At 46.3% G+C, this 11,382-nt stretch overlaps 1 protein-coding gene across 1 annotated transcript in view; it reads left to right on the top strand.

The window, feature by feature from the left end:
* Positions 1-9,692, top strand: part of skib (v-ski avian sarcoma viral oncogene homolog b) — a gene marked incomplete at its 3' end in the record, with an annotated part of 32,007 nt that extends 22,315 nt beyond the window's left edge. The window contains exons 2-7 of the mRNA XM_084464262.1: positions 5,995-6,111; positions 6,290-6,399; positions 6,987-7,255; positions 7,972-8,276; positions 8,628-8,858; positions 9,420-9,692. Coding sequence (XP_084320388.1) covers positions 5,995-6,111; positions 6,290-6,399; positions 6,987-7,255; positions 7,972-8,276; positions 8,628-8,858; positions 9,420-9,692 — 1,305 coding nt within the window. The remainder of the gene's footprint in view (positions 1-5,994; positions 6,112-6,289; positions 6,400-6,986; positions 7,256-7,971; positions 8,277-8,627; positions 8,859-9,419) is intronic.
* Positions 9,693-11,382: the final 1,690 nt, after the last annotated feature.

Genomic DNA, 11,382 nt, shown 5'->3' with positions numbered 1-11,382 from the left:
TGTCACTGCTCAGTTTAGCTCCGCTCCACAAATAATGCACCCTGACCCATGGGCCAACAGCAACAACAGTGACCTGTATCCACTGGAGACCAAGCTCATTGGACTTATGAGCTATGATATTGAGGAGGTCGGAGCTTCCATCGTCAGGGACTAAAAACAAGGCTTTCAGGGGTTATTTTCAGCCGAGACCTATCAAAGCAAGACGGTTGTTCCGAGTTGCTTTATATACATATGAAGCAGACCTTTCCGTAATATATAGCGCAGATATCTGTGTGTGGGTGTGCGTCGGTGTGTGTGTGTGTGGGTGTGCGTCGATGTGTGTGTGTGTGGGTGTGCGTCGGTGTGTGTGTGTGTGTGTGTGTGTGTTGGTGTGCGTCGGTGTGTGTGTGCGTGTGCGTGTGTGTGTCGTGAGGGCTACATGAGGACCTGCAGGCACGTCCAAAAAAAGACATCCAGGCCGAACCACGCATTTAGAAGTTCTGAGGGCCAGCACTGCTTGTCCCTGCCCCTCTGTCCTAGCCCGGCTCTCCCCCCCAGGCGGTCGGGAGGCAGTGTCCAGTGTGGGACAGGACAGTTGGTTTGCCCTTGAGGGGGGACCGGGGGACAGCAGGGGCCCACTAAGCACACGGCGATCTGAGGATTACGCCGAGGGGTTTAGGAGAGGGAAGGAAGCCGAAATACGAAACGCTTGTGTCTTGTTGCCGAGCGCTTCTCTTAATGCCACCCTATCATGCGGTGGTACACTGGAATTATGAGGAGGTGGGGGTGTTGGGGGGGGGGGGGGGAAGGAGGAAGTTCCGCCCGGGATGAGACTATTTCCACCGTGCTGGCAGAGAGTGGGTGCTGCTGTGGTTTTGTTTCGGGGGTCATTTCATTGGGGTATCTTTTTAGGTTATTTTGGAGCGCCACCGCAGATGCTGCTTTAAGGTCTCCCATCCGGCCGATAGCGTGTGAGACATAAAAAATGCAAACACCTGTCAGCAAGGAGCTATTACACAAAGTGGCCCCGTCTCTCTGTCCAATGCTGTCCTTTTGCATACCTCTTAACCTGTTTCTCTCACGCATTCAGCAAATTTCCATCTTGCCTAATAAAACGCCTGCCTGGTCTGCTTCCTTGCCCCCCCCCCCCCCCGCCCCCGCCCACGGCCATCCCTCTTCATCTTGCCCAGTGAACCTATTCCACATTCGTTTGCACTTGTGTTCTCTTATTCACCCCTCACTACTTAAAAGGCGCTCCTGAATTTGATCTTCTCAGAGTTCTCAGACGAAGCACTCTAAACTGGCTGGTGACCACACCCCAAAAATATCATTTCCATTCCCCGTCGAGCTGCAGTTTAATCGAGTGTTGTTTAAGGCAGGTTGAATCTGATTTGCCTGATCATCAGCCAATCGGTGATCGGTGTTAATAACACACAGTCTGCAAAGGGCTCGCCATGCCGCTGCTCCGACAACATGGGCAGATCCCATGCGTTACCACCGTGCTATTATACGGGGGACTAATTAACAGAGAAAGCAGGCCTGTCCGGGCACACACTAGGCCTGCTTTAGCCTACAGGTTTTTGCTTTGAATTAGTTCGTCATTACAGCCCCTCAAAGAAATATCATACAATGGCCAAGTTGAAAAGGGCAACGGCTGAATGGAGCGGCAGAGAGGACGCTGTACTTGGCCCTTGAGTAACATTCCACCAGAGCTTCCTCTGTGGTCCCCTAGCCCTTCAGCAACACCCCCCCCCAGCCCTTCAGCAACACCCCCTCCCCCCCCCCCCCCAGCCCTTACAACGCCCCCTTAGAGCCCTATCCCCCCCAGCCCGGCCTAGCCCACCCTACCCCACCCCGCTCCTCCCACTCACCACTCAGTTCCCACAGGGGCCCCGGCCACAGAACACTCCTTGGAGGAAGTCCGTTTCCCTCTCTGTCTCTCCCTGGGTCTCTCTGCCTGGGTCTCTCTCTCTCTCTCTCTCTCTCTCTCTCTCTCTCTCTCTCTCTCTCTCTCTCTCTCTCTCTCTCTCTCTCTCTCTCTCTCTCTCTCTCTCTCTGTGAATGTCAGTCAACACTGTAAAGCGCTTTGGATAAAAGCGCTATATAAATGAGGACCATTTACCATTTACTCTCTCTCTCTCTCTCTCTCTCTCTCTCTCTCCCCCTCTCTCTCTATCTCTCTCTCTCTCTTTCGTACTCTCTGCCTCTGCCTCGCTTTCTCTCTCTCTCGCTCTCTCTTTCTTATTCTCTGCCTTCCTTTCTCTCTCTCTCTCTCTCTCTCTCTCTCTCTCTCTCTCTCTCTCTCTCGCTCTCTCTCTTTTTCCCTATTGCTCTCTCTCTCCCTCTCTGCCTCTATCTATATCTCTCTCTCTCCCTCTTCCTGTCTCTCTCTCGCTCCCTCTCTTCCTGCCTCTCTCTTTGCCTCGCTCTCTTGCTCTCTCTGTCTTCCTGTCTCTCTCTCTCTCTCTCTCACCATCGCCTGGTGTAGCTGAGAGTGTGCGAGGGATGGGTGGCTTCCTCATTAATTTGCGTCCTGTGTGCCTGTGTGTGTGTGTGTGTGTTGTGTTATGACTGTGTGTCCCTGCTATGTCTATGATGTGGCGGTGAGTAAAAGGTCCATGTGGTTCCTCTCTGGTCTCCTGCGAGATCCGTGTCAGATTTAGCCAGCAGGTCCCTTGTGGTGTCTGGGAGTGTCTGTTATTCTGACTCTATTATGTCTAGCGCTCCCAGCCTTCCTGGTGCTGCAACCTCAGGGTGGAAATAGCACTGCACACACACACACACTGAGACATGTGCACACACACACACACACACACACACACACACACACACACACACACACACACCGCACACACTCACATATACACACACACACACACACACACACACACACACACACACCAGACACACACACACACACACACACACACACACACACACAGGCAGGCATCCCTTTGTGGTGAAAACAACAAATAGTGTGTTGGTAATGACTCTGATTACAGACAGGCCAGCAGTTCTCTGAAAACCACAAGACTTGTATCATGCGGGTCGGAGGTCAACTGGGGAAACCCTGGCCAGATGTCTCCTACATTGGTGCACCTAGTTAGATCCTGAGAGAAATCTGAAGAAATACCCTCAGGACAATAGAGCAGCATCTGTGTGTGTGTGTGTGTGTGTGTGTGTGTGTGTGTGTGTGTGTTCAGGCAGATACTGGTTGGACAGGTACAGTGGATACATTTTGTCAGTCAGTAACATATTGCGCCTTTGTTCTTCTTCAGGAGCTTAATTACCCAGACGGAAGTCCTCGCGAGCGAAATGTAGCACCTTAGTATCCTGTGGTTTGTGTGCCTGTTTTGCACATGTGCGTGTGTTTGTGTGCGCGTGCGTGAGTGTGTGAGTGTGTCTGGGTGTGTAATATCTTTTGACTGCGTTGTATCTTTCGACTGTCGCTCCCATTGTGTAGTGTAAGGCATGACTGACACCTCCTCTGCACATGCACATGCACACACACACACACACACACACTCACACACAATGTGTGCACAGTGCAATGGTTCTCAACGTTTCCCTATCCGCCCCATATTCACGCGAGCAAATAAGCATTCAAACACAGCATCTGTCTACACTCACCATGATTCGTCCTCACCTAGAGCTTGTCGCTCAGTGCTGAACGCCATTTATCACTCATTTTCACATAGAGGTGTACACTGAGCTCTGATTAGGCTTTCAAGACGACACACAGCCACGCACACGTGTTTCCATTCACAGTTTTCTCTCTCTCTCTCTCTCTCTCTCTCTCTCAGTGAGTATACAGTAATCATTGCTATTGAGTCTCACACACTGAGGGAGGGAGGGAGGGAGGGAGGGGGGGAGGAGGGGATGGGAGTATTTGTCATTCCTGTAGGCTGAATGTCATGGCAGTCAGTAAGGGAGAAGCGGGCAGGTCCATGCTGGCCTGCTCCTCCACCGTCTAGGTAAACATATCCTCCACCTTGCATGCACAGACCTGAGAGGTTGGGTTGTACTGAGCCTCTGCACAGGCTCCCGGTAGTTCTCTCCCACTCCCACACAGACACATGGGCTCTCACACACACACACACACACACACACGCACACACACGCACACATACGCACACACACACGCACTCACACACACACACACACACATGCACATGTACATGCATGCACACACATGCAAATGCATTGGTGTGCACACACACACACGCCCACGCATATGCACACATTGACGCACACACAAACACACACACATGCACATACACACATACAAGCATGTACACAAATACTTACACATGCACACACACATATATGCACATATGCATTCATTCATGCACGTACATACATATACTCCTACGCATGCATGTGCAAGCAGGCACACACACACCTGCAAACATATACACACATACACACACACACACACACATTTGCGGTTAGGAGCTTTCTTAACATGGCCAAACCTGCTTTTTGGGCTCCATTTCCACTGATAGTGGCACCAACCAACATGTAGCCTAGCTGTATCCCCTGGTTTCTCCATGGTAACAGATACGCATTCACAAACTATGAAATACCTATTTCCAAATGTCTGCAAACTAATTGACGTATCGCTGCACGTTGGGCATGTTCAGAATGGAATAATTTGAAATCACATGGCTAAAATAAATCGTGAATCAAGCACCGAATTGACAACTAGTGTACATCTGCTCAGACATTCAAAAACACATGTTGGGTGAGTCCAAGTGGTAGGGTTGCCACGTAGGACCTCATGACGTTGTCATGTATGACTTGTAATAAAATCCCTCTAATATTTCAAAGCGGATGTGGACGATACGATCTCCCCTGAAAGGCGCTGAACGACATGCTTCCTATTTATACTTCCCTGGGCTGTGAGTGCAGAGTCTCTCCCGGCTACACAGCAGTCAGTCTGGTGTCTCCAACGTGGGGGCGGTGGGCGGGCGGGGAGGTGTTCCTACATCCTGCTTAAAGGGTGGTCTCACTACTTCCTACTGCAGCCGGCGAGCCTAAATATGAGATGCTTCATGTAATATGTGCCAAAGTTCAAACTCCTCCAAGAACGCCTCTGCCTCTGCTTCTCTGTCATGTGTGAGCGCCATCGCTCTCCCCTCTCCCACTACGTCTGCCGTACAGGAAGTTGATCGACTCAACCTGATGGCGTCTTCTCTGCCTGCAGAGGAGCAATTCATCCCTGTTGGCTGCCTGCCAGACCGGCCCCAGAGCCCAGAGACAGACACACACACACACACACACACACACACACACACACACACACATACTTACACACACACACACACACACACACACACACACACACACACACACACAGACAGGCAGGCAGACAAACAGACGGACAGGCAGACACATAGACTGACGCACACATATAGACACAAACACACACACACACACACACACACACACACACACACATAAACACACACACACTTGCACATAAACATCGGCAAGGTCTGAAGCACAACTCAATTAGCACACAGACACTTGTACTCAAAGTATCCCCGGTCGTCGTCTGGACCCAAACATCTGTAGTTCTGGACCAGCCTCTCTGTTTCTCTCTGTTCTCTCTTGCTTCTCCGTACGCCGTTACTTTTTCAGATCTATCTCACAGTGCTTTTTGGGGTGAAAAATATGAGTCACATTTTTAGAACAATGCTTATTACAGACAAATAAACACAAAAAATATTTCAGAAAAATGTATAAATATATACCTAATAATAAAACAAAGAATCATTTTAATAATACAACTTATTTGAAGAAAATAATAATGCTATAAATAATAATTCTAAATCAATACATTTGAGTGCTTTATCTACAGGACGGGATTTAAACATGGATAGAGACAGCAAACCTAAAACCATGAAGACCAAACTGCCTTAAGTGATGTGCAAGGCTAGCTGGTTATTGTAGCTCTGAGGTGAAGCTCTCGGACGATGGAAGGCTAAGTGTAAGTGTCTCTTCTCTTTGCAGACTCCCAGCCCGGTACCACCAGCTAAGAGGTCTAAAATCGACAAAGTCCACTTCCCATCATCCGACAAAGAGAAGCAACCGGATTGGTTACAATCACTATCCAAGTCGGCAAACAAGGTCTGTGCAGCTAGCTACATGTCCCCTTTTGCTGCGAGCGTGAAACCTGATGTGCTATGGGTCAGGGGTCGCGGCGGTTGACTGTAGATTCCCCGTTGTTTGTTCGGTGGATCTGACGCTTGGTCGGGTCCTCCAGCGAGAGCGCTCTGCAACAATATTGTGCCGCGTGTTGTTCCAGGACCTGAAACAGATCCAGCTCAAACAGAGGCCCTCCGCGTTCCGCCCCTGGTCTCCCAGGACTCCATCAACAGAGAAGGAGAAATCCAACCCTCACAACGAGGCCGAGAGGTACGTGACTGCTGGAGCAATATACACTGGATGTTAGTGCTGGATATTGCCCCTGATTTGAATCGATTGTATTAGAGTCGGTTCGATAAAATGATAAGGTGAGGGATGTTTCAGTTACAATGCCAATTTTACTCGGATATTAAAGACATTTTCACCGAACTAATGCTGTAAATTGAAAAAGGAACCCTCTAAGCTGCTGCATTATTAAAAATATGTAACATGTAAAATGTAACATGACCAAAACACTACAGCAGTCTACACAGCGTAGTGGGAGTTGAAGAACCAAGGGCATTCTAAACTAAGCTTCAATCACCCACGTGAAAACGCAGATATTAAAAGATCGATCATGCACATGTAATCCCCGCTCTTCACCACACTTTCATGTCTCTTTTCACTTTCCAGTCCACACATAAAGTCCACCCCATCATATGAAAATTGATATTTAAAAAATATATATATATCGATTTAAACCAAGCTCTACGGTTTAGTCATACTAAGATATATAGATAGAGTGACATCATCATTCTTTATGCACACAGAGAGCACGACCTGTAATCAATGATTAACACTCGATGTGATCCACACAGGTCCGACTCAAAGAATCAAGAGTCTTTGCTCAATCCCAGCCTGACACCCACTCCCCGGGGCCTCCACAGAAATGAGGCCTCCTCTCAAGCCCATTCCAGAGATCCCCCTGCCTCAGGCAAGGGCTCCGGAGCCAGCTCGCGAACAGTGCACAGCCTGCCCAATGAGATCTCACAACCAGCCTCGCTCAGAGCTTCTCTTCCCGATGCGACCAACGGGGACGAAGAGATGGAGACGGACGGAGAGATCGATGTGGACGATTGCAATGACTGTGAGTATAACCAATCTTTTTTTTTTTTTACACAGCATTGATTCAAATATCAATAACGTGATACGTGTATATTATGAAAAAGGCCTCTTTAGTGTAAGATAAAAGCAAAATTTCCTTAAAAATGAAATCTACCATCTAAAAATGACCCTTACCAGTGATTGACTCGATGCCTGCGCAGTACCGCCATCTAGTGGAAAAAATATATATATATATATAAATATATATATATATTTTTTTTTTAAATATATATATTATATATATAAAAAAAAAAATATATATATATATATATATATAAAAATATATATATATACATATATATATATATATATATAATATAATATATAATATATAAAGCTCTCTGTAGCGTATGACAAAAATGTACAGGAGGTTTTCTTTTTAGATTTTTCAAATGTTTAAGTATATGCTAAAATTGTTGTTAATGATCATTATTCAAACAAAAGCCCCCATTGTAGTGATAAGGCTAATACTATTTTGAAGAAATATCTAAAAATATCAATATTAAGTCTTATCAAACATCAAAGCTTAAAGTGTTTTATATATTCTATTTATCTATAGATATATTCTTTCTATTACTTTCTGGCAGTGCCGATATGTTTCCAACAGTCGATGTTAGAGCAATACCAATAACAGTTTGACTGTAAGACACTGGGTCTCTTACCACTCGATAACCAAGCCACTGTCCTTCCTCCTTCCAGACCCTCCTTCGTCTTTCTCCCTGCCATTGCTTCCGTTGGCTTGCCCCGGTGGCGTCTCCCAGACCGCCGCTCCTCAGAGCTGTTGTCCCCCAGGGGCCCCACCTCCACCGGCTCCTCTAGAGGGGCTCGTGGCTGGGCCGCCGGGGGGCACCTGCCCAGAGCTGGACTCCTTGAGGCAGATGCTGTATGGGGGTCTGGACAGCAAGGAGGCCAGGGAGAAGGTCCTGCAGGAGATCTCCAGGATGCAGGTGAAGCAGGAGGAGAAGCTGACTGCGGCGCTGCAGGCTAAACGCTGCCTCCAGCAGGTGAGACGCTAATACACACACACACAACACACACAACACACACACACACACACACACACACACAACACATACTGGCGTGCTGACAAAGCTCCCATCATCACGGCTGTCATCCAACACTCAACATCTCGGTTCAAACCCCACACAGTAAAAAAAACGGATACATTGAGATATATTATTTATACATGAAGAAATACTGAAATAAGTAAAGATATTGAGTTAAAGAGTTTACCTCTCACATATAACAACATTAGTATCTTGGATTACTAATACTGCTACTTTGAATAAGTACAGTGGGACAAGAAGTGATATCATTAACACAATTCATCGTTTAAATGCATTTTTCTGTTCTAGGAGTTGGAGTTTGTGCGGGTGGCCAAGAAGGGCCGTCTGAGGGAGGCCATCGAGGCGAAGCGCAGCCTGCGCAAGGAGATCGAGCGCCTGCACACGGACTGGGAGAGGAAGATGGCGGTGGCCGAGGACTCGTGCGGCCAGCTGAGGAGAGAGCTGGAGCGGGAGAGGCGGCTCCGCGTGTGCGACAAGGGCTGCGAGGCGTCGCACCTCCGGGCCAAGTACTCAGCACAGGTACGGAGATGACGCCGATGAGGAAGGATGAGACTCCTTTGGCCTAAGCCTTTTTGATATTTAAAAGCAAAGGATCCGTCAGAGGCAATCGTATCAGGTGTGGGAATGGTGTTTGTGTGCGTGTGTGTGTGCGTGCGTGTGTGGTAGCTAATAGCTAGTTGAAACAACAGAATAACTTAAATGGTGGCTTGCTTTTTAGCTTTTGTGTATGGTCTGTATATGTACATTGGTTCGATGGCTTCATGTGTATATACAAACATAGCTGCTATAGGAATAATGTTGTCTTGATTTGCTTATTAAAATGAGCTTGAAACAATACCGCTTGTATCCAACGCCACATTGGATGCTTGTTTGGAATACTTTATTATATTCTAAGGATGATTTACCTTACCATTCTACTCTGTCCTATCCTATCCTACTCTACTCTATCCTCCTCTACTCCACTCTATCCTCCTCCACTCTACCCTCCTCCACTCTATCCTACTCTACTCTACTCTATCCTCCTCCACTCTACCCTCCTCCACTCTACCCTCCTCTCCTCCGTCCTGCTCCGCTGTGCAGATCGAGGAGCTGCATGTGCAGCTGCAGCAGGCGGAGGCGGACCGGGAGCAGCTGCGGGTGGAGCTGCAGCAGGAGAGGGAGGCGCGGCAGAGCCTGGAGAGCGTGGTCAAGGAGCTGCAGGCCCAGCTGGCCCAGCAGGCCGCCACCACCACCACCACCACCACCACCCCCACCACCACCACCCCCACCAGCAAGCATCCAGGACAAGAGCACCAGGACAGCACACCAACGATAACAGACACGCACCAACACATCTCACAGCACGCCGACTGACCCTGTGGTCGGGGGGGGGGGAGGGATAAATTATGCCATTAAAAAAATGAATGCCGTTGGCAAATGTAACATTTATATGAAAAGAAGAGAGAAAATGTCGCTGATTGAGAAATCACGTTAATGGGATAATATATGGATTTATGAGATGAACTGGAAAGTTGTGTTGTTATGTGTGAGCATGTTGTAGAGTGTTAACAAAGAGAAGAATGCTTCCTGGTGAGGGAGCGCACCTCTTCAGTGGCTTTCAGAGCCCCCGGTCCAGATACCTGACGGCGTTCAAGGATTTCGTTTTGGTATAAGCTATTTTTAAAGATGTGCAAATACAGTATATCCACATTACATTACTTGAATATTTAGGGAAGAAACATTTTGTTCTCGGTGAAACATCACAAAAGACAGGTTACAATCAAACTCTTGCCAGTGCCACGAAATCCTGGTGCATTCAAAGGTATTATTGCAAACCACTGGAGTCAGTTTTACCAACCAGTTTACCACTATTTACATTCAAACCACCGGCTCGCTTTTTTGTATGTTTTTTTTGCAGATGTGGGCTACTTTCTAAGAAACGGTTGCTCTCCAAGAAGCAGAAGTCGCATAAAATCCTCCATAAACATAAACATGTATACGCCTGTATATCAGCTTCTTATAGTTTTGTATATTCTACAGCCTGAAGTATTGGAGCCCGTTTGGTCATGCCCGTCAGGTCCTTTATTGTTTATGCTTAGATATTTTACAAACTTTTTTATTATCCTGAACCGACTTTATTTGTTGATCAAACTTTGTCTTTTACAATATAGTGTTTGTATTGAAACTATAGTTATAAATGAATGACAAATGTACTTTCCCATATTACAACAGCTTTGCAGGTAAAGTTAATATGTTGCCCTCCTATAGAAGATAGATGGAAAGAGACGCCCTTGATAGCTATCTTTTCATTGAGCTGCGGTACTTCTGATTTTCTATTGAGTAATGCAAAATAATTTATATTCTGTAATAATTTACTGCTTGCCGACAAAAAAAGCGTTAATTTTTAGTCACTGGTTTTCGGGCTCTTAAATCAATTGATGCTGTTTATATGAACAACATTTCTACATGTATACAAAATATGGATATATATTTTTTTACTTAAAAAAAGAAAGAAATTGCACTTTTTAAAAGAAAAATTGCATTGTGCATTTGACTCCCTATTGCAGTTTTTGAATATCAAGTGAAAACCACCAACTTGTAAAAGAGCTCCCACACCCACTGTGTCCTGAGATGTAAATACAGTGATATTGTAAATAAGATATTTGTTTGTATGTTTGCTTGCTTCAAACTTAAATCAATTATTATTAATGAATATTATTTTTTGCTCTTACTTGAAACCAAAAAGAGACTTTATATTTGGATTCCAGTGCTACCGTTTCATCATTGTTACCCAGAGTATCATAGCAATTAAAGGGCATTTCCTTGCACGGATATGGGGCTCATGTTACAAGGATGAAACCATGCTTTGTTCTTTTGGCTTAAGCTTTTTATTTTATTTTTATTTTTGCTGAAATTACACACTAACGGAATGTTTTACCTTATCCTATTATTGTCTTTATCAAGAGAAAGAGCCCTGATGTTTGATGTATTATAGGGAATATATTAAACCACAGACCAAAAACCTAAAATGACATTAAGTCTCTGTACCTACTTCCTCATCGGG

The sequence above is a fragment of the Micromesistius poutassou genome (assembly GCF_964030765.1).
Source record: "Micromesistius poutassou genome assembly, chromosome: 2".
Lineage (NCBI taxonomy): Eukaryota > Metazoa > Chordata > Actinopteri > Gadiformes > Gadidae > Micromesistius > Micromesistius poutassou.
The sequence above is the reverse complement of the archived record's forward strand: the minus strand, read 5'-3'. Positions and strand labels throughout refer to the sequence as shown.